Source organism: Mobula birostris, chromosome 5 (assembly GCF_030028105.1).
Source record: "Mobula birostris isolate sMobBir1 chromosome 5, sMobBir1.hap1, whole genome shotgun sequence".
NCBI classification, from domain to species: domain Eukaryota; kingdom Metazoa; phylum Chordata; class Chondrichthyes; order Myliobatiformes; family Myliobatidae; genus Mobula; species Mobula birostris.
In genome coordinates, this window is record NC_092374.1 from 192,264,587 (window position 1) to 192,291,156 (window position 26,570).

The following is a 26,570-nucleotide window of genomic DNA, read 5'->3' on the forward strand; positions in this document are numbered from 1 at the left end:
TTGCTGACGATACGAAGATAGGTGGAGGGGCCGGTAGTGCTGAGGAAACGGAGAGTCTGCAGAGAGACTTGGATAGATTGGAAGAATGGGCAGAGAAGTGGCAAATGAAGTACAATGTTGGAAAGTGTATAGTTATGCACTTTGGCAGAAAAAATAAACGGGCAGATTATTATTTAAATGGGGAAAGAATTCAAAGTTCTGAGATGCAACGGGACTTGGGAGTCCTCGTACAGGATTCCCTTAAAGTTAACCTCCAGGTTGAGTCAGTAGTGAAGAAGGCAAATGCAATGTTGGCATTCATTTCTAGAGAAATAGAGTATAGGAGCAGGGATGTGATGTTGAGGCTCTATAAGGCGCTGGTGAGACCTCACTTGGAGTACTGTGGGCAGTTTTGGTCTCCTTATTTAAGAAAGGATGTGCTGACGTTGGAGAGGGTACAGAGAAGATTCATGAGAATGATTCCAGGAATGAGAGGGTTAACATATGAGGAACGTTTGTCCGCCCTTGGACTGTATTCCTTGGAGTTTAGAAGAATGAGGGGGACCTCATAGAAACATTTCGAATGTTGAAGGGCATGGACAGAGTGGTTGTTTCCCATGATGGGGGAGTCTAGTACGAGAGGGCATGACTTGAGGATTGAAGGGCGCCCTTTCAGAACAGAAATGCGAAGAAATTTTTTTAGTCAGGGGGTGGTGAATCTATGGAATTTGTTGCCACGGGCAGCAGTGGAGGCCAAGTCATTGGGTGTATTTAAGGCAGAGATTGATAGGTATCTGAGTAGCCAGGGCATCAAAGGTTATGGTGAGAAGGCGGGGCAGTGGGACCAGATAGGATAAAATGGATCAGCTCATGATAAAATGGCAGAGCAGACTCGATGGGCCGAATGGCCTACTTCTGCTCCTTTGTCTTATGGTCTTATTCTTGTGAAGTTTGTGCATGTTTGTGTTGCTCCGACTTACATCTCAAATTACTTGTTGGCACATACACCTCATCACGTTGTAACAGTATTTTACTCTGCTGCAGAGTACTTGGAGCGATATGGCAACCGGCCAGTGTGGGCTAACTATCGGAGGAACCACAAAGGTCTAATCCCACCGCAGAAGACCAGGAAAACCTGCATAGTAAGATTTGCACTCTCTCTGGTTTCGAGCTCGTCCAGTCCCTGCTGAATATTTGCATTTGCCTGGTTGATGGCATTCCGATCTTGGTCTTGAGAAAGGTGGACTGAGTGTAGAGGAGACTGAATGGAAACCAGTTAACTCAGTGTGGAATTGGCTTGAGCCTCCTTGGAGTGGACCCACTGAGGCAGTTAAAATAAAGGGTTGATTCGGAAACCGTTTCTGTTCTGTGAAATGCAGAACGGAGGAAATGGTGTGAAAGTGCAAGCTCGAAGTGAAATAAGGAGTCACTCTCACTCTGAAGACACAAAAATTGGAAACATTTCCAACATGTGTACAATGAGAATATCAATATCTGGTTTATTATTGCGGGCTTGTATGATGTGGAATTTGTTGTTATGCAACCTACTCCAGAAACTGCCTAGAATCTCCCTACCACATAGCCCTCTATATTTCTAACCTCCGTGTACCCATCTAAGAGTCTCTTAAAAGACCCTATTGTATCTTCCTCTGTTGCTGGCAGTGCATTCCATTCACCTACCACTCTCTGTGTGAAAAACATACCCCTGACATCCCCTCTGTATCTACTTCCCAAGCACCTTAAAACTATAGCCCCTCATGTTAACCATTTCAGCCCTGGGGAAAAGACCTCTGGCTATCCACATGATCAATGCCCTTCATCATCTTGTACACTTTTATCAGGTCATGCCTCATCTTCTGTCGCTCCAAGGAGAAAAGGCCAAATTCACTCAACCTGTTCTCAGAAGGCACGCTCTTCAATCTGGGCAACATCTTTGTAAATCTCCTCTGCTCTCTCTCTATAGTATCCACATCCTTCCTGTAGTGAGGTGGCCAGAACTGAACACAGTGCTCCAAGTGGGGTCTAACTAAGGTCTTGTAGCTTTAACATTACCTCAGGGCTCTTGAACTCAGTCCCACGGTTGATGAAGGCCAACACACTATATACCTTCTTAACAATACTGTCAACCTGAGCAGCAGCCCTAAGGACATGGACTCCAAGATCTCTCTAATCCTCCACACTGCTAAGAGTCTTAATATTATATTCTGTCTTCAAATTTGACCTATCGAAATGAACCACTTTTCAGCCTAGTTCTGCATTCTATCAATGTCCTGCTGTAACCACTGACAAACCTCCAGACTATCCACAACACCCCCAACTTTTGTGTCATCAGCAAACTTACTAACCCACCCTTCTACTTCCTCAACCAGGTCAAATTTATAAAAATCACAAAGAGGAGGGGTCCCAGAACAGATCCCTGTAGAACACCATTGGTCACCGACCTCTATGCAGAATACGAACCATCTACAACCACCCTTTGCCTTCTGTGGGCAGTTCTGGATCCACAAAGCAAGGTCTCCTTGGATCCCTGATTACTTTCTGAAGGAGTCTTGCATGGGGAACCTTATCAAATGCCTTACTGAAATCCGTATAGACTACATCCACTACTCTACCTTCATCAATGTGTTTTGTTACATCCTCAAAGAATTTATTCATGCCCATGACAAAGCCATGCTGACTCTCCCTAATCAGATTATATCTCTCCAAATGCTCATAAATCCTGCCTCTCAGGATCATCTCCAATATCTTGCCCACCACTGAGGTAAGACTCACTGGTCTATAATTTGCTGGGTTATCTCTACTCCCTTTCTTGAATAAGAGAACAACACTTGCAACCTCCCAATCCTGTGGTACTTCTCCTGTCCCTATTGATGATGCAAAGATCATCGTCAGAGGGTCAGCAATCTCCTCCCTCACTCCCCACAGTAGCCTGGGGTATATCTTGTATGGTTCTGGTGACTTATCTGACTTAATACCTTTCAACAGCTCCAGCACATCCCCTTTCGTAATGTCAAAACACTTTCGGTCTGCTGTAAGTCATCTCCACAATTGCCGAGGTCCTTTTCGCTGGTGAATACTGAAGCAAAGTACTCATTCAGTGCCTCCTCCGGCTCCATGCACATTCCCACTGTTGCACCTGACTCGTCCTATTCTCACATGGCTCTCCTCACACACACAGTTTTTGTCAATTTCTGACCTCCAAACAGTTCGGGTCAGGAACAGAGCCCTGTTGTAACCTTGAAACTGCCTTTATTTTATCAGAGATATCTACAAGTGCTCAGATCCCTGAGTGTCTGTCATTGTCTCATTGGAAACCCAGAACATTTGGAGCTGGACAATTGAGGACAACAATCTCAGCTGTTGACCCATCCTTGCAGAACAATGTAGTTTCTCTAGACTCTCCCTGTGACTAGAGTGCCCTGTATTATTCTCCTCCGCAACCTCTCTCTAAAAGCCTGTACTTTCTCAAGGATAGTGCCCAGATATGAACCCAGTATTGCAGCTGAGATATAACTTGCTAACTGATCTTAAGTACCTGTGGTTCTGGATGCTGGAACTCAATGAGTAACACACACACAATACTGGTGGAACTCAGCAGGTCAGGCTGCATCTTTGGAGGGAGATAAACAGCATCTCGGGCCGATGAAGCATTGCGGCACGAAATGTTGACTGTTTATCCTCCTCCATAATGTGCCTAATTTGCCGAGTTCCTCCAGCGTTTTGTGTGTGTTACTCGTCAATAAAATTATATAAAATCAACTTGGGGTTGCAGGAGTATTGTACTTGTGACCTAGGCTGTACATGATCATTGCTCATTTATACCACTTTAACAAACTGTTTTTCCTTCTCCTGCAGAGGGGCGACAAGATCAGTGGCAATCCCTGCCCCATATGTCGAGACCAAAAGATTCAGGTCGACTACAGGGTAAGCATCTCTACTTGTGTGCAGGATTTACTTGGTAATGGGCTCCCACAAGGCTGCATTACTGACCTTTCTCAATTGTACAAAGAAGCCAGTGTTGGGCTCTAAAGTTTGCTTACAACTGACTGATCACTGTCTGACACACTGTTTGGAGGTGTACAGTTAACCACACATCCGTGGACTCCAGACCAACTAAGCATTTGTTCTGCATGAAGACTATTGGATTAAGACCTGGGATTTGGTAGCAGTCTTGAAGTTTTTGTGATCAAGTGTCCTTTTCTGGAGCCTGTGTGAGATATCCTCTGGAGTGCACTACCTTCTGAGCCAGAATTCCTGAGCACAGGAATCAAATCACAGTGACCCACGCGCTGCACTGCGGACAGATTGCTGCACTATCTGAGGTGCCGTGCTCGGCAGGAGATGCTAATGAAAGGCTCTGGCAGCTTGCTTGGGTGAGGCATAACAGTATTTAGAAGGAGAGCACAGATATTATCCCTCATGTTCTTATCAATTTCGGCCGCTCGAAGACTTGCAAATACTTGTGTTCGGTTGGTGGGTTAATTGATTGCTGTAAATTGACCCTAGTGTGTAAGTGAGGGGTGAAATGCTTTGAGTTGATAGGAATGTGCAGCTGCATCAGGGACAGTCCCAAACCCAGCTGCAAAAGGAGGAGGGGAGCTGTTGTTGGCAGTCTGTGCCACAGTGGGGGTGTTGGGCAATAGAAGAAAATGGGAACATACAGAGAATAAAATGGCATAGGGTTTGTTGAGTGTAAAACTAAATGATGGTTGGCGTGGTTTCAATGGGTTGAAGGACCCGTTTCGGACACCACCTCGCTCCATGACTGGTCTGCACTGTGATTATTCCAACTGAGTCTGTTGTTAATATTGTCTTGGTCATCTGTCATGCCACTGAAACTGGTTTGTGTGTCCTACAGAACGTGAAGCTCCTGGAGCAGTTCATTTGTCCCCACTCCGGTGAAACCTACCATTCCACCAGAACCGGTAAGGACCCGATTAATTATTTTGACTGGTATTCAGCAAAAGAAATTTCCACAGAAGTTGTGCGTCATGTTGCTGTGATGATTGGGCCAATCCCAGATGAAAGTGGGGTCTATGATCTTTACAACAGTACATCTTTCTTTCTGCCTCTGGAGAAGTGGGGCGGTGGGCTAGATTTTGACTTGTCCTCATTGGGAACAGGATATGGACTAGGTCAGGTAGTGGGTCACACACTGTCCTTTCCCTCTGGGACCGGGTGGGGTAGTGGGTCACACACTGTCCCCTCTCCTTCTGGGACTGGGTGGGACAACAGTCACAAACTGTCCTTTCCCCTTCTGACACTGGGTGGGGTAGTGGGTCACACACTGTCCTCTCCCCCTCTGGGACTGGGTGGGACAACAGTCACACACTGTCCTTTCCCCTTCTGACACTGGGTGGGGTAGTGGGTCACACACTGTCCTCTCCCCCTCTGGGACTGGGTGGGACAACAGTCACACACTGTCCTTTCCCCTTCTGACACTGGGTGGGGTAGTGGGTCACACACTGTCCTCTCCCCCTCTGGGACTGGGTGGGACAACAGTCACACACTGTCCTCTCCCCGTCTGACACTGGGTGGGGTAGTGGGTCACACACTGGCCTCTCCCCCTCTGGGACGGAGTGGGTTAGTGGGTCACACACTGTCCTCTCCCCTTCTGACACTGGGTGGGGTAGTGGGTCACACACTGGCCTCTCCCCCTCTGGGACTGGGTGGGACAACAGTCACACACTGTCCTTTCCCCTTCTGACACTGGGTGGGGTAGTGGGTCACACACTGTCCTCTCCCCCTCTGGGACTGGGTGGGACAACAGTCACACACTGTCCTCTCCCCGTCTGACACTGGGTGGGGTAGTGGGTCACACACTGGCCTCTCCCCCTCTGGGACGGAGTGGGTTAGTGGGTCACACACTGTCCTCTCCCCTTCTGGGACGGAGTGGGTCACACACTGTCCTCTCTCCCTCTGGGACTGGGTGGGACAACAGTCACACACTGATCTCTTCCCTGCCCCTGCCCCCCCGCCAGGACCGGTAGGCCTGAGATTTATTTCTGTTCAGGTGAGGGGTCTGATGGTACGTTTGCTTTTGATACAGTGTGGGGCGTGAAGGCGCAGATGTGCTGTGGGGGATATGGACAGACAAAAGTAACTGGGTGAGGATGTGATAGATGGAATATGATTTGTGAAAATCTGGACACGTTGTCCACTTTGGCAGAAAAATACAGAAATTGTGAGAGATTGAAAGGGGGACTTGGTGTATCCTTGGACACAGTAGCTGGTAAGTTAACGTTTAGCAAGGGCAAGAGGTAGGATGGTGCAGTGGTTAATGTGATGCTACTACAGCTCAGTCAGAGTTGGAAGTAAGGAGTTTGTTTGTCCTCCCTGTGGAATATGTGGGTTTTCCCCGGATGCTCCAAAGATGTGGTGAGTAAGCTAATTGGTCATTGTAAATTGTCCCATGATTAGGTTAGGGTTAATTGGGGTTGTGGGGATACTGGGGTGGTGTGGCTTGAAGGTTCTAGTCTGTGCTACATCACTAAGTAAACAAATACATGGTTTGTTGGCCTTTTACTGCACGAGGTGTTGACTGCAAGAGTAGAGTTCTCTGAATTCAATCCTTGCTGTGACTGCTACGCGAATACTGTGTACATGTTTCATCTCCCTACTCAAGGAGGATACACCTATGGTAAATGGCAGGCAGTGAAGATTCAGCAGATAGATTCCTGGGAAGAAGAGTGGGAGGAGCGTGGTGGGTTTTACCAACATGAGGATGATTAAGGGAAAGGGGGATTCTCAAGATTCCTGTAAACAATGGATTCAGTACTGACTATGTCTGTGACTGCAGTGTGTTTGAATAACGTCTCACAGCTGCCTTCTTTGGAGCAACATAATTAAAGTTTGCCCAGATCCACATTGATGTCTCTGGGCTTTTCACACCTTTTGATTTTGACAAAAAGCAGTACCTGATGGAAATTAGACAGAACATTCCTTTCTTAATTAAAGCATAAATTTGACGGATGTTCTTATCTTTGTAATTAAGTTGTGACTCCAGCAAACCAGGTAGGACATTCTTTTCTTTAATTAAGGTCGCTGGAGTGTCTAACAAACTGATTGTTCTCTGTATCAATAGTCCATTGACTTGACCGGAATGGTTATCAAACTGACTGTTCTTTTGTATCGGTGGCCTTATAACTTCTGACAATTCTGACATCAGGCAGTGAACTTGTAGAACCGCCAGAGATGGGAAAGGTTCTCTCCCTGATGTCGGGTCCAAGTTCACTCGCCGGCTGAGCTCGAAGAAATAAACGGGTGAAAAGATAAGTAACGATCTTTTTGTGCTGTCGTTATTTGATCCAGCAAAGTTACGTTTACAAGGAGATACTGACCTAATAAAAACTGCATTGTGTTTCGGATGAGAAATGGCCTCCTTGAAATGTACAAAATCCAAGGGGAACCTCACAGGGATGACATCTAGAAGCAGGATCCCAAGAAAGGCGGAGGCAAGGAGGAACTTTTTTAGCCAGAGAGAATTGGATTTTAGTAATTCTGCAATATGGAGGCTGAGTCACACTGAGATTCTAGGCTATAAGGAATTGAGGGACAAGGGGAGAGAGCAGTGTTGCCGAGGTAAAAGAATGGTAGGATCTGCCCCCCCCGTTCTCTTCCCTGGGATTTAGTTTTACTGATGGTGGTTCTGTTGCTGAGTCTGACTCCTCTGTGCATATCATTCAATCCTAGGAGTGTGCATGAAACAGTACAAGAAATTGAGCAAAGCAATCCAGGATGCAAAGGATCACGGTAAGACTGGGGAACATGCCATAGAACTGTGCAGTTGCAGGGGGACAGAGCAGTGATTGTGGAGAAATGAATTTAAACTGGACTGCACATTTTGGATGGTCCTGCAAGTACAAGTTTGATTTAACCTTGGACTTGTAAGTTGCCTTTCTGCAGGGATTTGGTTTAAAGCAAGAGTGGAGATGACAGATGTTTGAATCAGGGATTTGTTTCAAGACTAATTGGTGCAAGACATCAGTACAGTTTTCTTATCCACTGAGTACGCCAGTTTGTTACTACTGACATCATTCTATGATCATGTATTACTTCCCACTCAATCAAACCACACTGATCCTGATGAATGATCTGGGTCAGAAACATCGGCTGTTTAATCCCCTCCATAGGTGCTGTCCAATCTGAGTTCCTCCATCATTTTGAGAGTGTTGCTCAAAATTTCCAGCATCTGCTGAATCTCGTGTCTCTGATCCCTTATCTAGCTAAGTGCTGTTCCAACTATTGAACCAGTTGTTGCAGGTGTAGGATTGATCACACCTATATTGTGGAAGTCTCATTTTACTACCAATGATTTGAGTTATAGACTTAGTTTCAAATTACTTAGTAGCCATATGGTCATACAGCGTGGATATACTACCTTCAGGCCAAGCAGTCCTGCCCAAAAACAGTGCCCACCCATTTAATCTGGATGGCCAGCTGGTGGCGCAATGGCATCAGCGCAGGACTCCGGAGCGAAGGCTCCCAAGTTTGAATCCAAGTCCGGCCCCCCTCCGGAGCACGCTTTCCATCTGTGCCGGGTTGAGCATCGAGCTAGCCACTCGGCCTCGTAAAAAAAAAAGGGGGGGGGTTGAGTCAGGATTGTTAATATTCTGACCTGGTTAATCCAAAGTGAGACCAATCCCAACACCACATGCCAGACAAGAACGGCTGACCGTCTGGTGCAACACGCTAAAAAAACCTTAATCCCAATTTCCTGCATTCAGTTCATATTCTCCCAAGCTCTGCCCCTCCATGTACCTATCCACGTGCTTCTTAAATATTATACCATCTGCCTCGACCACTTCTTCTGGCAGCTTATTCCAAGTAGTCACTACCCTTTGCATTAATTCCATTCTTGCTCTCTGTTGCAGGGTTGCTCAGGTTCCAAGTGCCCCATGTTGAGATACGACTGGAAGACTACTGTGGTTCCCACGGTGCAGTGGGTAAAACACCACCCCCACCGCGGCAGGAGGAACCGTGGTACAGCTGGTATGAGTGGCAGGCACCACCCGAGAAGGACGTTGCTCGGATTCGGCAGATGTACAAACCTTTCCTGAAGGATGATATCATTTGAAATTCCACATAGAACATGACTTTTAAAGTGATTATGCTACTACTTGTGAGCACAACCACAAGCCCAGAGTGTGGTAGTTACCTATGTTAATGTTTTTCAATAAAATTGTGAATGAATCTTTTTGTTGCAGTTTGTGAGAGCCAGTGAGCGGTTACAAATTGTCCTCAGTTCCATTGTTTGGAAACTCAGCATGTTACTTGAAACAAATTTACTGAATTGGAGAGAAGTTTTACAGGTGTCAGATAAGGGAATTTTATTCACAAATGAGGTAATCATTGGTTGATGTGAAATGGACATGATATTTGGCAAAATTTATAGGAAAACTTATTAATTACATTAAATTGGTACAGACTTAAAGCAAGAGCAACCAGTTTTCCAACTCTTATTCCAGCAACATGTGGGTGTGAATGCATTTATTTTTGGTGCGGAGGTATTCACTTACGGGCAGAAGCTGACAGTTTTGGCACTAGATTTACTGTAGTGTGGCAGTTAGGTGATTAATCAAAACATACTGTTACCCTTGAATACATGCTGTGTGCACTCAGACTCCCCCCTCGCACTGGTTTTGACCTATTTCTGCACAGCTCGAATGTCAATTAGTGGAAAGTAGGTCGAAATAAAACCAGTGAGAAGGGAGTGAATACACACCGTATATATTCAGGAGTAATAAGTTTTGATTAACCACCCATCTTCCACACTTTCTTCACTTATGAACTACAGTATGTAAACTGTACCGTAGATCTATAGCCAAAACTGAAGCCTCTTGCCCAGTAAACAAACCTAATGTATCACCAGCCTAAAAATAAATGCAGTTACACCCACACCTGCTGTGAGAAACAGAAGTGGAAAGTTAACCCGAAAGATCCTCCATCAAAGAACCAAATACACTAATGTGGTTGTTTTTAGAGCCTGTGAAATTTAAGCTGGCAAATACAGAGCTATGAAATAGGACATTCAGTGAGATTACGGCCTGCTCAGCTGTTCCTTCTGCACACCAGTCTCACTTTGGTTGGCACCTAGAGAAAAGTCCCTGGAAATGCATCGGGAGAGGGATCTTGCAGAAATTCCAAATCAATGGGTAGTTTGCCTTCTTCCTAACAGTCTCAATTTTACCCAGTGTTAATGAAGTGCTGTGCTAAGTGTTTTGTTCAAGTGTAAGATGTGCAATGACAGTCCAGAACCTTGGCTCACCAAAGGCCCGAGTTCATTGTGTACTTTTTATTTTTATGCTATTTATGTGGCATCCATTTGCCATCTGATTAAAAAGCAGTCAAGGGAAGAGAATTTAAATCCAATGCTTGTTTCCACTTTGCATTCACACTAATCCTGTGCCAAACGGAACCATTCCTGGTCATGGAAAAATAAACAAAAGGTCACTGTGCAAAATGCAGATCTGATTGAGGGGGCCACAGATTTCAAACTCACATCAGGTTTTAAATAGGGCTCATCATGCTCCCTTGTGCTGGGGTCCACAAGTCACATTCCACATCTAGTGCACTCAGTACAGAGACTGGAACATCTCTGCCTCATTTCATCCTCCCACTGGTAGCAGGAACCCCAGGGCAGGCACTTTGTCTATATAACATGTACAGGTATTTCTGGCCAGTTTGACCAGAATGTCACTTTCCCACGAGCAAATCAGCACCAATCTGTCCTCCTTTGACCCCAATGAAGGTTAATTTGTGCCAAATCTGTGCAAGCTTTTTCACCGAGGAGCAGCCTCCAGTTGGATTTCCTAAATTTCATTGTAACAGATTCTAAGTACCACTTGAGTTCATCCCAATTTTGGTTGACTTAATATTACATTGGGAACAGTTTGGTATCCAAAAGACCTCAGTGGTGCCACAGCCTCAGAGCTTTCAGTATCCTTTCAGCACATGTGAAATCAGAGCCTGCGAGGAGGATGCAACTTGCCACAAAACCCCATGACAGTGCGGCTCTGTTTGGCAGTGTTCCTTTAAGTTGGCGTTGCAATTGCACCATCAGCGAGAGCTCTCCAGCAAAGCTGGGTGCCCACACACTGGGCTGAAAAAGATCCAGGAGCTGAAAACAAAGCACCACAGTCAAGGGACCTAATTATTTAAAGAAAACAAACTCAAATGGATCTCTACACTAAACCAACTGAGACTGCCCACAATGCACACCAAGTACATCAGTGTCTGTGAAAAAAGATTGAGTCCCGAATCCATCACTCCACTGTTTAGCTGCTCTTGCCCAGCACTATTTGAATTTACATTTCCAAGCCATCTTTCCCCTCTGACCCCCAGAGGCACTCATCACTCAAAAAAAATAGATCATAAAATTCTCCCTTGTTTGGCATGTGAAGTGCAGGTGAGGACAATTGAGCACATGGCTGTAGTTTGTCACGGGTTAAATTGCTGCACTGCAATGTGAGGTCCCTGCATTTCCTGCTGCAGTTGGTGTCACTGTTCATTTGCATCGTGCTGCCCGCCAGGTTCGCCATCCACACAGCACCGCAGGCTCAGTCCTTCTGGTGCTTGCGGTTAATGGTCTCTCCCAGTGCTTCCAGCACCTCGCGCTTGTAGTCGTCAAAGTCACCATCAATCTGGTTGATGGTCTGCTCCTCCACCACCCACAGCTGACAATTAGTCTCGGTGATTAGCCGGGCGTCGTGGCTCACAATTATGACAGCTGCAAAGAGGGGGAGGAAAGAGATGATACCACGGGTGACTGCTTGCTCGTACTACTGTGATAACAGCAATATCACAGGCTCACTCCGGGCTATGAATGCCGGATTTACCATACCCCATACCTAACAAGCTCCTACAAATACTAAATTCAAATGAGTCTGTAGCATGGAAACAGGCCCTGCAGCCCAACTCATTCATAAACCGCTCCTATCCCCATCCACTTATGAGTTTTAAATGTTGCTAGTGTGTGCTTGAGCAAGGCACTTAACCACACATTGCTCTGCAACAACACCGGTGCCAAGCTGTATGGGTCCTAATGCCCTTCCCTTGGACGTGGAGAGGGGAGACTTGCAGCATGGGCAACTGCTGGTCTTCCATACAACCTTGCCCAGGCCCGCGCCCTGGAAACCTTCCAAGGCGCAAATCCATGGTCTCATGAGACTCACGAATGCCTATATATGTGTGCCCACCTCAACTACTATTTGAGGTAGTTCACTCCAAAAAACACACCATCTCTTGCATGAAGATGTTCCTTCTGAATCTTATGCCTCTAATCTTAAACCAATGCCCTCCTGCTTTTAGCATCCCCTTCCAAGGAAAACACACCACGTGCTTCAAACAATCAGTCCCAGGAAAAAAATAAATGGTTCTATGTAACCACCCCACTGTAATCAGGCACAAGTTTCTTAAGGGCACAGACTGTCAGTTTCACCAGATTAACAAATAATTGCTTCTATTGCTACTGTGCAGCCATACTCTTCAACAATGTACTGTCCACCCATAAAGTACATGGAACCAGCCATTCAGCACGGGACATCCTGAATATACCACTGCAAGTAGGCAGGCAGGCAAGGACAATAAGTATTCATGTTGACTAGCTCCCATCAACACCACTCTACAATACTGTGGAGGTATGGTTAACAAGTGATTGTGTACTTTCTGACTTGAGGCAGGCCCTTTGGCCTATCGAGTCCACACTAATTATTGGCCATCCATTTATACTAGTCCTACCTTAATCCCAGTTTGCTACACTCCCAACTCCGCTCACCTGCCACAGGTATTTAGTGGCAAATTAACCCATCAATCCGACATCTTTGTGATGTCGGAGGAAGCTGGAGCACCCGGGGAAACCCACACTAGAACCCCACCCAGGGGAAACCCATGTGATCACTGGGAGAATCAGCAAACTCCACACACTCAGCTCCTGAGGTCAGGACTGTACCCAGATTTGTGGAGCAGTGATGAAGTTGCTATTGAGCAGCTACCCAAATGGTTAGCTCTAGGGAAGTGAGACGTGGATCTACCATCTTCTGCCTCCAAATGCAGCCCGTGTTCGAAACCCAGGTAGAAGGAGGGCATTACCTTCCCCACACTCACCTCCTTTGTAGACATTAATTGCATCAGCCAAAGCATCAATGGATTCTATGTCCAGATTGTTTGTAGGTTCATCCTGCATTTGAAACAAACAACATTGTATTAAAATAGAAACTGGAGAGCTGGAAAAGTCCCCAAATACCTAGGGTGGGAACTGGTTGAATAAATCTGCAGTGCAGGGTGAAAGGGGAAATAGTGAATCAACTCCATTTCAGCTTTTCATTGATTTTACTGTTGTACTGTGAATGGCTGCAAGTAAACGAATCTCAGTGACCTCACTGAGACTACACTGGTGACTACGCTTTGATAATAAATTTACTTTGGACTTCTAATATCAAGCACCTTGACCCTTTCCAGCTGTAGGCCAGGATGCAGAGGGGAGCAGGATTGGTCAAATCCCAACTTGAAATTGGCAACATTTAATGATCAAGCTATAACTTCAGTAATTCCATAACATCACAGGATACACGAGCAGAATTCAGTCATCTGGCCCACAGTCTGCTCTGCCTTCCCATCACAGCTGCTTTTTATTTTAAAGCCCCATTCACCTGTCTTCTCCCCATAAACCTTAACCCCCTTACCAGTTAATCTCAGGCTTAAATATATCCAATGACTTGGCCATCTGTGGCAATGAATTACGTAGATTCACCATCCTCTGACTAAAGAAATTCCTCATCTGTTCTAAAGCTGTATTCTGAGGCTGTACCTCTGGTCCTAGACTCTTCTGCTATTTGAAACATTCCACATCCACTCTATCTAGGCCTACCAGATTCCAATGAGATCTCCTCTCCTTTTTCTGATCTCCAGTGATAACAGGCCTAGAAACATGAGGTCATTCTTGTGTACCTCCTCTGGACCCTCTCCCAAAACTGCCCACAAAGCACTAACTCCCTGGCTGCAGACACAAGGTATTTCTGCCCTTGTGCTGTACTCTGTGCAGCCATCAACATAGAGGAGAAATGCAGAACCAGGCCTGGGCAGTGCTCTGCATGTGAAAGGGAAATGAGTGTTTCACTGGACTGGAACCTCTGGAGAATCTCCTCTGCACCCTCTCTGGAAACTTCATCACATCTCCTTCAACCCTTATCAACTTTTATTGAAGTACCCTATCTGGATGCCCCACAGCTTGATACGGCAAATGCATTGACTGAGACCACAAACTGCAGAGTCGTGGACACAGTGCAGCACATCGCAGCAACCAGCCTCCCCTCTATCGATTCCGTCTAAATTTCTCAGTGCCTCAGTAAAGCAGCCAGCGCAACCAAAGATCCCAGTCACACTCTCTTCTACTACCGCACTGTGTAATGAATTGATCTCTCTGAACAATATGCAAGGCAAACTTTTCATTGTGCCTCAAGTAAATGTAACAGTAATAAATCAACCCACTGTGTGGCAATCAGAACTGCACATGATGCTCTCAAGTGCGCCCTGACCAGGAACTGAACGTAGGGAAGGTGTGGTGATTGGGAATGTAACAAAGTACCGGCAGGTTACAGCAACTCAGGTAACTGGAGTGTCAGATTACTTACCAGAATCAGGACGTCGGGCTGTCGACAGGCCAGTTCTGCAAACACCACTCTCGCTTTTTGACCACCTGCAGATAGAAGCAATGATCTGAGCAACCTGACCCCCACACGTGCATGGACTAATCGAGGCGGCAGAGAATGGTGAGGGAACGGTGTCAGTGAGGCTCCAGGCTGTGGAGTAACCTGACAATGGCAGGTATTACTTCTGAACATTTCCACCCAGCTAGGTCATGGCTGCCAGTCCTAGCCTGTAAATCACTTGCAGAGCTAAGGACCTGGATACAGATGTGGTGAAGAGGGAAATGCATAGCTTGATTCTCAACTGCACTGCAGTGCATTAACTCCTAGATTTTTGGACAAATTTGAAAAGCGAATATGCCTTTTTTCAGAACAAGCCAACAATATCGGCCAAGCTATTGTAAACGGTGTAAGTCCCAGCCCCTAGGAGCTACAGCAGATTGCCATTTTTTAAAGTGCTGCAGGGAACAGCCATGGTTCCGGTATCCAATTAGTCAGAGGACTATAACAGTAAGCTGTTACCGAGACACTAGTATAAGCTTCAGAGGCACGCAAGATAATGACACCACTGTTTTTTGTTTCCCAGTTATTTACATTTAGGGAATGTTGGAATTTAAAGGGGGAGAAGTGTTGTAATGTGAACATTATAAAGATAAGTTAACAGACATCCCACCCTGCAAAAACTCATTTCAGGGAGGTAGCACCATCAATTTGCGGGAGACTCCCAGAACTTCCCGGAGAAGTGGGATGTCTGCAATAGAGTAGCTCCTTAGCAGCTAGCCAGCTAATTTAAATAACGTTAGCTATGCCAATGAACGAATGACACCTGTTAAGCTCACCTCAACATGTCTTTTACAGTCTTAACCCACCACGGGCAACAGAAAAGTCACTGTTGCAAACAGTGCAGCGAGCAACAGTCATTATTTTTGACCCTTATTAGGCAGGGATACACTTTAGTGTAGTCTGGGGTGACGTACGTTTTATATTTTCTTTTTTTTGAACACTCTGCCATGGCACTCTCTCTCTCTCGCTCTCAGAAAAATCGATTTCCAGGATATTGTATATAATTTGCCGGCATCAGGGCGCCACCATCAATATGCGGGACACTCCTGGAACTTACAGGAGAGGCGGGATGTCTCAGTTAATACAAATTAGGATAATGGTAATATAGCAATACTCCCGCTACGGAAAGCTGTTTGTAAAGAGAGGTTGCTTCCGGGTTGCGGGATTTTACTTCCGGTCTTTCCTACCGCGGTGCATGGTAGGGGAGCTACACACACATGCGCACTGGGCAGAAAGAACGGAACTAAAGCCCCGCAACCCGGAAAGAATCTCTTTACAAACAACTTTCAGTAGCTGGAGTATTGCTATTTATCCTGATTAGTATTACTTAATTTTATAATGCTCACATTACAACAGTATTTGTGTATTTATTTTTCATTTTTTCGGGATCTACTGGGAAAGTCTCAAAGATCGACCGGTTGACGACCACTAGTCTAAGTCTTTCTAAAACCCACTGACCCGCACAGATTTGGGATATGGGAGGAACCTGGAGCTCTGGGAAACCCATACAGTTGCAAGAACTATGACCAGACAGTGCCAGAGGTTGGGACAGAACCCAGATCACTGTAGCTGTAAGGCAGCAGTTCTACCAGCAGCATCACTGTGCTGTCCAGTGGAAAGAACACATGGAGGAAGATAGATCAGGGCAGAACGAGATCCAGCAGCAAATCCAACATTCAGTGGGGAAGGATTGCAAAATCAGTGAGCTACGGCTAATATTCAAAAGTCCAGGGAGTGGGACATGAATGGTTTTGATTAACAGGGCCAAACTGTTTTAAACATTACTCTGCAGCTGGCATGCACAGCAACCATTTTTCCCAAACACAGACTAAATCAGGTCCCCCAAATTTCTTCCTCCCCTCCCAGGCTGACCCAGCCCATTCAGTACCAGAGAGCTTGCTGATCTGGATGGTGTGGGCGTGGCTCTCCAGGCCAAAGCGTCCAAGACATTTCCGCCCGTCCTGGTACGGTAGGTTGAAATTCCTCATGAGGTACTCCGTTGCTGTCTCCTCCATGTTGAGCTGGTCTGCATACTGCTGGTTGAAGAATCCTATTTTCTGTGCACAAGGGAAGGCGTAGTTTTATTAGAAGACCGTAAGTCATATAGTACTGTGCACAAGTTTTTGGCATATATAGCTAGGGTGCCTATGACTCTTGCAAGGTACTGTAGTAATTTTATGTATTCCGCTAAAAAGAACATTTCATGACATATGTGATGATAAACCTGATTCCAATATGGGTATCTACTGTGGACTGAGAGCAGGAAGAGGGGAATCATGGTTGGGAGAAAGGGGAGGGAGTGGGAGGCACCAGAGAGACATTCTGTAATGATCGATAAATCCACCCCTGCCCGATACTCCTCTGCCACCTGTTCCACACCCCTCCTGTGGCACTCCACCCTCGCTATTCCCAACATCTTTTGCTCTCGCCAGATTCACCCTCTGTTCCATGTTGACAAATACAGCATTGTGCAAAAGTCTTGGGCACATTAACCCTTTCAATCCCAGGATCATTCCATGAACCTCCTCTGGACCCTCTCCAAAGCCAGCATATCCTTTCTTAAATATGGGGCCAAGAACTCATAATATTCCAAGTGCTCTCTGACCAATGCCTCATAAAGCCTCAGCATTAAGTCCTTGCTTTTATATTCCAAAGCATTATTTTATTAAAGGGGATGTGTAAAATACGACAAATATTCCCCTGTGGAGTCTCCCCCTACACACCCGAAGAATATATTGAGACAAGGGACTACAGATGCTGGAGTCTGGAGCAACAAGCAAGGCACTCAAATGGATCAGGCAGCATCCTTGGAAGGAAATGTCAGTTGATGTTTTTGTATCAAGCCCCTTCATCAGTACTCAAAATCAACAATTGAATTTCTTGACCATCTTCTGCATTGCAGGACTAACTCAGTCAACACCCGAAGCGGGTCAACTCAACTGTAGTCCAGATCATCCCCCACAAACGCAGACTTCCAATTCTTTCCCTGTGGGACAAGGGAAATATTTTTTAAACACTATTCATTTTCACACTCCACATCTGGCATTGGTAAACCAACATCCAAGTGTTTGCTTAAGTGGGCAAGCTAAACTGCAAAGATTCCTGCCTGCTTTAGCCATGAGTGACTCCTGAGAGGAGGCTGAAGGTGAAAAGGGACAAGTGAACTGGGACAGAGATTTTGGTATTGGAGCAGATCTCCACCCAGCCTTTTGGCCATGCGAGCAGAGGGCAAGTACTCTCTCAAGCTTCACTTCACCGGCCACAACACCATTCATCAGCTCTGTAATCACTCTAGTCTACAAGTTGCTCTGAGACACTCACCAGCCTGTGATTTTTTCTCTGTTCACCCATGGTCTGAAACAAAAAAAGGAAAATTATATTTCACAGCTGTTAAGCAGATTCCTACAGAGGTGCAGCATGGAAACAGGCCCTACCCGAGTCTCTGCCAACCAACCACCTACCGGATATCAGAGCTAAATTAGGCTATTTGGCCCATCCAATATGCTCTGCCAGTCAATTGTGGTTAAGCTAGTTCTTTTATTTATTGTGTCTTCTTCCATTTAGATTAATCCACCTCTCTTTTCCCTGCCTACTTTCTTCTTCTCAACACCCACTTTGGGACAATTCACAGCGGCCACTTATGACCCACACGTCTTTGGGATGTGGGAAGAAACTGGAGCACCCGGGGGAAACCACACGGTCACAGAGACCTAGGGAGCATGGTAATGTAGTGATTAGCACAAAACTTTCACTACCAGTGACCCGGTTCATTTCCCATTGTCGCCTGTAAGGAGTTTGTACATTCACGCTGTGACCATGTGGGTTTCTTCCGGATGCTCCAATTTCCTTGCAGATTCTAAAGATTAACAGTTGGTAAGTTAATTGGTCATTGTAATTGCTCTCCTGTGATTAGGCAAGGATTAAATCCGGGAATTGCTGGGTGGTGTATCTCGAAACGCCGCAGGGCCCTATTCATGCTGCATCTCAGTAAATACACAAATAAACAAGTAGATAAAGGAATGCACAGATCGTACCGGAGGTTAATATTGAATCTCGGTCGCTGGAACTGAAGTAGATGTGACAAATAAAACTAATCTCATCTTTACAAACATTGTGACACTTTCCTGGATCCAACTCTTCTCTCATGTGGCTCTACGTGCAGCCCCATTATGCTGCCGCTCTTACTAATATCCACTCAAAAACAGAACAGCAGCATAGGAAGCTGTTCATCTGGCTTGCGCTAGCATCCAATGTGCATGTACCCTCCCTCTCTATCACTTCACTATCTCTGCAGAGAGCATTCCTGGTGAGCAGCCAGGACAAAGGTATAACAGATGGTGCCACTAATCTGTATTGGTGCAGATTGACTGACATATTTGCCTGCAAACACCTTCAAGCAGTACAACGTCTGTGAAGTGTTTTGAATAGTTTTTAAGTAACTGAGGCACACAAAACTACCTTCTTCTAATAGAACAGTTAGACAGCATTCTACCCTTGGATTTTCGTATCCCGTGATGGAACACAAGGTGTCTGAGCACCCCATTCCAACACTAATTCGCCCCACAATCCCATCAGCTGCCACCAACCCACACACCAGGGGCAATCGACAGGAGCCAATGTGAGAGGATGAGAGAAGAAACTGGAGAACCCAGCCAGCCACAATCTCCAGACAGACAGCACCAGAGGTCAGGATCGAATTTAGGTCACTGGAGCTCCACTGGCAGTGTCACTATGCCATCCATAAGGAGGTGTAAAAGATAGGTCACAACTCAGTACGAGGAAGCATCAATGACTGGGGCTCTCAAAGAGAGACAGATGATAGCCATGAGTGAATTTGGTTCCCGTAGGCCCTCAAATTAAAATACAATTACATTATCAGACTGTCAATCCAGAAACCTGGAGTTCACACCCTTCTATTCGATGTTTTAATACACTTTATTAAGTCTCGACATATTTATTATGACGAGTCCTACAGAGACACAGCATGGAAACAGGCTTTTTCTGAGTCTGTGCCAACCATCGGGAATGTGTCACCATGGAACCAATTTATAAAGATAAAGAGATTGGCTTTATTTGTCAGATGTACATTGAAACAGAGTGAAATGCTTCATTTTTGTGTCAACAGCCAGCCCAGTGCAAGGATTGTTCTAAAGGCAGCCTGCACGTGTCGTCATGCTCCCAATGACAACACAGCATGCTGACAACTTACTAATCCTAAGACATACAATTTTGGAATGTGAGAGGAAACTGAAGCACCCAGAGGAAATCCATGTGTTCATGCGAAGAATGAACAAACTCCATACAGACAGTGGTGGGAAACAAGTGATGGTTGGCTGGTGCTGTGAAGTGATTGCACTAACTGCTGTGCCACCATGCTGTGTCACATATGCCACAAGAAACCAATATGCTCTCTGATGTCCTTCAGGATCCCCTCTGACACGATACGTCAGAAGTCACTGAGGCTGACTCAGCTGCCCTCTTAAAGTGGCACATCAGTGGTTCAGTGTTTAAGGGGGTCCATTATTTATTCATGTTTATTTCTCGTTGTCTAAGCTTACTGAATGAGGCTCTGTGACAGTGGTTCACTTGGCAGAAGTAGATGGCGTAGCACAACTTACAGGGGTCAACTTTCCGCTGAGCAGCAGCAGCAGCGTACTCTTCCCAACTCCATTGGGTCCCACGATACAAACTGAGAGGAGGAAAGAAGGGTGACACATCAGCAAGAGTTCACTGGCTTTTCACTGCAAGTCACAGGAACGAGCCTCTTTCCCCCACTCAATAACTGATGTCATGCAAAAGCCAAAATCCAACATCACTAAAAACACCTGAACTTCACCACAGCAATCACTCATCCATTAATATCAAAGAAAGGCCAAACTTCTAGGTGTTGCTAAACAACCATGACTACATTTCAACCTAAAACACACATTCACTCGAATTATTACAACTGTAAATTATATAATTCCTTTAACAAGATGCAGTGTGTAATTTGCCAAAGATATCAGGACATTTATTTATTTGGTTAACAGCCCTTTCCAAACCAACAAGCCTGGGCCACCCAGTTATGTTCATGTAACCCACCAACCCAAAACACAAGAGATTCTGGAAACCCAGAGTAACACACACATAAAATGCTGTAAGAACTTAGCAGGTCAGGCAGCATCTATACAGGAATAAACAGTTGGCATTTAAGACCAAGACCCTTAATAAGGAGCTCGATCTGAAACATCAACAGTCTATTCCTCTCCACTGATGCTGCCTGACCCGCTGATTTCCAGCTTTTTGTATGCACTAACCTATTAACCCATACGTCTTTGTACGTAAAATTCAAAGTCCTTTATTAGATGCATCCTGCGACTCAGTTTGAAAATATTTTAACTGTCTTTTTGACATTCCCTCAGAGTGGAGGATAATTTGTGTTTGCTCCACCTCTGTGGGCTCTGAGACTGAAGTGGGATCCAATGCCTCTGACACAGAAAGGGCAGGTGGGGTTTGAGGGGGTAGGTGGGTATCAGGGAAGGCGATACAACCCTTCCACTGGGTAAGTATCTACACTTCTTGAAGGGGAGCTTGGTGCCACCCAAAATGTTCTGCATGCAATGCTCCCAAGTGCAGCCTCATCAGGAATTCAGTGAAGGTGGGGAAGGATTGGTGTGGGTGAAGGAGACCTCAAGGCCACAAGACAAAGGAGCAGAATAAGGCTACTCAGCCTATTCAGTCTGCTCTGTCATTACATCATGGCTGATTTATTATCCCTCCCAATCTGCCTTCTCCTCATAACTTTTGACAGCCTGACTAATCAAGAACCCATCAACCTCTGCTTTAAATATACCCAATGACTTGGCAGCCAGCAAGTGCACCAGACATTCCAGTGCCAACACAGCATGCCCACGATGCTCAGAACAACAGTGAAACAGCAGCAGGACAAGCCCCTTGCCTCCCTCCTACCCCACCCAAACGCAAAGACAGTCCTCAAACCCCAGTACATTGAGTATCCAGAAGGCAGGGACCCCCAGGAGGTGAAGAGGACATTAGATCTTTCCAAGGAGGTACCTTGAAATCCCTAGTTTGTCCGCTAATCCCCTGACGATGGTGCTTCATGTACTGTGTTTGTTTGGGGTGGCTGGTATTGGATGTGCGATGCACCAATCTGAGCTTAAGCATAGCCTGAGACTCCTCACGGGAGACGATGGCTGGGGAAATACATGCTGTGTTGGAGGATTTTGTGGGAACAGCACTGCTAGCATCTCCTTCAGACCCACTGTAGGTGAACAGGAAGGCATGGGCCAGTGATTAGACTAGCAGATTTAAGCCAGTTTGAAATCTTGATTTTCAAACAGCTGGTTAAAACCTGATAGACTGGAGTTTGCGATGATTGTCTGTCTTCACTGAAAGGATTCCAAAGTGCGGAAACTGCTCAGTATGACTTTGAGGGTGTCACTGTAAACCTGCTTCTTATTGGACATAGAGAAGTCAGCATTTCATTGATGTGTTGTAAACACAGCGTGTGACTTTGATGTTGCCACACACATGCAGAATGGATCACATGATGCATGAGTCAGAGAATCACACTTCCCCATCTATGCTACTGCCATTTGCCCACATTTGTCCCCTATCCCTCTAAACCAGGGTTCATGGATCCCTCAGTTAATGGTAGGGACCCATGGCATAAAAAAGGCTGGGAACCCCTGATCTAAACCATAGAAGGCAAACTTTTTTTTTTGAGAGTGTGTGCCTAAATTGGTGATAAACTTCTAAAGAAATTCTCTGAAGTGCCATGGGAAATTTTTTTCTTTTTCTGGGGAACCATAAAAAGAAAATGAACACATTCAAGCTGGGATTCTTTAGCATATTCCCCATTACTGAATCATTCACTATGACATTTGATAGTAAGGTTAATCATTATGCATCTTTTTATTATGGGTGAGGTTTAAAGAATCACTGCATGTCACATGCCAACAAAAACTTTTGTGCCATAGGTTTGCCACCCTAGTTCTAAATCTTTCTTATGTACGTGTTCAAGTTTCCTTTTTTTAAAAATGTACCTGCCTCAACTACTCATCTTTTAACTCATTCTATATATTGACCGCTCCATGGGTGAAAGAGTTGTCCCTCAGGCTCCTATTAAATCTCTCGCTATTAAGTCATTCAACAACAGTTAAATGAAAGTAAAAATGAATGCTTACTCCTGGAATCCATGTCAATACCAAAGTCCAGGTTCTTGAAAATTGGCTTCTGGTTTTCATATGCAAAATCTACAGCTGGAATTTGAGACAAAGAATGCATCAGTTCAGGACTACAGCACCCCATTAACCTTGTACACAGAGAGCACTGGGAATGGACAATATACTGGAGTGGCTGCACAGGACAGGAAGGGGGATTGCTAAAGGTTGAAGGTAAAGCATTTCATGGACTTGAGATAAACCAAGAACACAAATGGAAGGTGCTGAGCGCGCACAAAAGTACATTTTTAACCGAATCTGGGGGTGTGAAGCATTGCACTGTAAGAAAACCCAAATAAAGAGTATCACTATGGAGGTTAAAGAGACAATTGACAAATAAGTTGGATGAGCTTCGCTTCCCAAATATTCCCTAGGGATACCTTCTGGGTATAACCATGATAAAGAACATTACATATTTGGACATCAAGAGAATCAAGGGATTGATCGGGTGGGGGGGGGGGGGGGAGAGAGTCAAGATAGAAAGATCAGCCATAAATTCACTGGTCTGAGGTGTTTAAGGGGCCCAATAGTTCATTTGTGTTTATTTCTTATTATGGAATGAAGGCCCTGCCCTCTGAAAAGGGAGTATGCCTGAAGAAGAGACATTCCAGGTAGCCCAAGGGAAAATCTTAACGGAGTTTCTTTCATTCACTCCAACGCTTACCATGAAGTCCCAGGATAGGGGGACTCAGCGGAGGCGGATTTGGGAATGTAAACTTCACTGTATACTCCCGGGGTCTTTTCAGAAGCTCAGGAGCTTCATTTGACTCCTCGTCTGTGTTCTTTTTCCGGCATTTCTGCTGCTTGCGTGTTAGTGCCTCCCTGGTTTGTTTTTCCTGCAAAATAGAATTTGCTTGAGGAGGAAGCTTAAAGAAAGAGAGCATTCATTGAACTGAAATGAACTGACACTCAGCCAGATTTTTATATTAATACATATACAGAGTGGTGGGTGCCTGGAATGTGCTGCTAGAGATTGCAGTGGGGGCAGATATGAAATATTTTAGAGAGGTTCTTACATAGGCTCATGAATGTGGAGAGAATGGAAGGATGGGGACCACATGCAGCAGAAGGGATTACTTTAATTACTAAGAACATCACTGGCCAAAGGAGTGCTCTACTATGGAACATGAAACAATGTTCTACAGAAGCTTGTGTAAAACTACATCCATCTGCTGTGCCTTCAATGGTCACATTAACCAATGGAAAATAGGGGAAGACGACACCATCAGGTGTTATAATCCTTTCTGAGTAACCAAAGAGGCCTGAAGACACTGACAGGACAATTTCTGTTCCTGTGATACAAACAGAAAATACTAGTAATTCTCAGCAGATCAGGCAACATCTGTGGAAAGAGAAAGAGTTAACAGTTTGGGTCAAAGACCCTTTGTCAGAAGCCTTTAATTTCAGGCTTCCAGTGTCCACAGTTGTTCTGTGATTTTTTAAAAATTCCTTTTAATCCACTTTTTTTTTTTTTTTACTTATGATCCAGGTTTAAAAAATGCTACCGTGCTGCCCAAGGTCAAATGGTTTAATGTTATTACAGCACCAGTGACCCAGGTTCAATCCCCGTTTGTACATTCTCCTTGTGACCGCGTGGGCTCCCTCCAGGTCCTCCGCTTTCCTCCCACATCCCGAAGATGTACAGGTCAGTAGGTTAGTTGGTCACATGGGTGTAATTGGGCAGCGTGGGCTGGCTGGGCCGGAAGGGCCTGTTACCCTGCTGCATTTCTAAATAAAATAAATGATATGCACCTGGATTTTCAAAAATCCTTGGATGAAGTTCTACGTAGAAGGCGCCATGAGCTGAACTGAAACAGGAGTATGGAGGTTAAGGCAAAAGGTGGGAAAGTGCTCCACAGTGATGAGACTATTTTAACATAAAAATCTGGTCTCAACTCACAAGTACAAATTCTTCCATCACAGATAAAGTATTCCAGGAAGAATTGCCAACATGTAATACTCCACACAAACCACTTACTGCCTGCTTGGTCGACTTGCCGCCTGCCTTCAGGTCTTTAAGCCTTTTCTCTTGTTTCTCATAGAGTTTCAGCTGCTCCTTTTGTTTCTGCTGGTACATCTTCTTAAAGGTATCTGGAACATACACAAGGCACAGGAATCAAAAACAGCACAGAACCTCTCAGAGACTGTGCATAGACACACCGACACACAGCTGTAAATTGAGGCAGGAGGGGATACCCTTCCAGGCCACTATTCATACCTGTTACTATCATGCAAATTGTTGCTTTATCACCTGAAGTAAAACTGGGAAAGGCAAAATCTGTCAAAGATGCTGCAAATTCTCTTTTGAGCATGGAGTTGAGGGGAGGAAAGCAGGAAATTTCTGGACTTTTGCTCTTCTGAATTGTCATTGTTGTGTTAAACATCATGACTGTTCACAGCTCAAACTTTATTCTGAGTCAATTCAATTGCAACCATCCTCTGACTCTCCCAGTATTTGGGTTAATTTTACAATCCAAGAGGATGCAATTATGTGGCACTTCAGTACGTTGTTGGGCACTTCAGTACGTTGTTGGGCACTTCAGTACGTTGTTGGGCAGTTCACTAAAATTGTGGAAATGGATGTGGGTTTGATCACAAAATTTAACAGGAATTTGGATAACTAAGTATATGTATGGGAGAGGTACGGGGGGCTATGGTCCAGGTGCGGGTTGATCCAACTGGGCAGAATAACAGTTTGATACGGACTACGTGGGCTGACCTCTGTAGTTTGTGACTATGCAAGAGAAAAGATGGGGAAAAAAAACAAAAAAGAGAAAGTAAAGGAATGGAGAAATAAAAGATAAAATTAAGAGTAAATGCAGGAGACTAAAACTTTGGGCCAAACAGAGAACATGCCCAGTAATAATGGAGAGAAGTAGAGAAGCAAAGAAAGATTAAAGTCTTCAGAGATAATTCTGCTGAATGGAGAAAGCGATTTGATAATAATTCAAGGCAATACACACAAAATGCCGGAGAAACTTAGCAGGTCAGGGAGCATCAATGGAAATTAATAATCGATATTTGCAGCCGAGACCCTTTATCAGGACTGAAAAAGGAGGAGGAAGACGCCAGAATAAAAAAGTGGAAGAAGGGGAAGGAGGGCTAACTAGAAGAAGATAACTGAAGCCAGGTGAGTGGAAAAAATAAAGGACTGGAGAAGGAATCTGACAGAAGAGGAGAGTAGACTATGGGAGAAAGGAAAGAAGGGGCAGAGGAGGAGGAGTAGTAAGAGGCCAAAGGGGGGAATAAAAAAGTGAAGGGGGAAGGAAATTATTTTTACCAGGAGAAATTGATGCTCATACCATCAGGGTGGAGGCTACCTAGACAGAATATGAGGTGTTGCTCCTCCAATCTGAGAGAGGCCTCAACATGGCAAAAGAAGCCAAGGACCAAGATGTCGGAACGGGGAACAGGGATAGGAATTAAATGGTTGGCCACAGGGAAATTACACTTTTGGCGGATGGAGCAGAGGCTCTTTACAAAGCGGTCCCCTAATTTATCACAGGTTTCTCCAATGCAGAGGAGGCCCATCGGGAGCACCAGATACGGGAGACAACTCCCAAATGATTAGCAGAAGTGTTGCCTCACCTAGAAGGCCTGTTTGGGACCCAGAATGGAGGTGAGGGAGAAGATAAATGGGCAGGTGTAGCATTTCTGTCGC

At 45.2% G+C, this 26,570-nt stretch overlaps 2 protein-coding genes across 4 annotated transcripts in view; one reads left to right on the forward strand and one right to left on the reverse strand.

Annotated features, from left to right (window-relative positions):
• Positions 1-9,171, forward strand: part of mrps18b (mitochondrial ribosomal protein S18B) — a 31,579-nt gene extending 22,408 nt beyond the window's left edge. Inside the window, exons 3-7 of the mRNA XM_072259180.1 lie at positions 1,024-1,121; positions 3,835-3,903; positions 4,838-4,904; positions 7,672-7,731; positions 8,853-9,171. Coding sequence (XP_072115281.1) covers positions 1,024-1,121; positions 3,835-3,903; positions 4,838-4,904; positions 7,672-7,731; positions 8,853-9,055 — 497 coding nt within the window. The 3' untranslated portion in view covers positions 9,056-9,171. The remainder of the gene's footprint in view (positions 1-1,023; positions 1,122-3,834; positions 3,904-4,837; positions 4,905-7,671; positions 7,732-8,852) is intronic.
• A 122-nt stretch (positions 9,172-9,293) lies between these two features.
• The window catches only part of abcf1 (ATP-binding cassette, sub-family F (GCN20), member 1), a 58,804-nt gene continuing 41,527 nt past the window's right edge, over positions 9,294-26,570 (reverse strand). For all 3 annotated transcript variants that reach the window (XM_072259178.1, XM_072259179.1, XM_072259177.1), the window contains 9 exons: positions 24,888-25,000; positions 23,574-23,745; positions 22,874-22,948; positions 20,306-20,376; positions 18,009-18,041; positions 16,576-16,744; positions 14,610-14,674; positions 13,084-13,156; positions 9,294-11,707 (listed from right to left, as the gene is read on the reverse strand). In XM_072259178.1, coding sequence (XP_072115279.1) covers positions 11,538-11,707; positions 13,084-13,156; positions 14,610-14,674; positions 16,576-16,744; positions 18,009-18,041; positions 20,306-20,376; positions 22,874-22,948; positions 23,574-23,745; positions 24,888-25,000 — 941 coding nt within the window. In that variant the 3' untranslated portion in view covers positions 9,294-11,537. The remainder of the gene's footprint in view (positions 11,708-13,083; positions 13,157-14,609; positions 14,675-16,575; positions 16,745-18,008; positions 18,042-20,305; positions 20,377-22,873; positions 22,949-23,573; positions 23,746-24,887; positions 25,001-26,570) is intronic.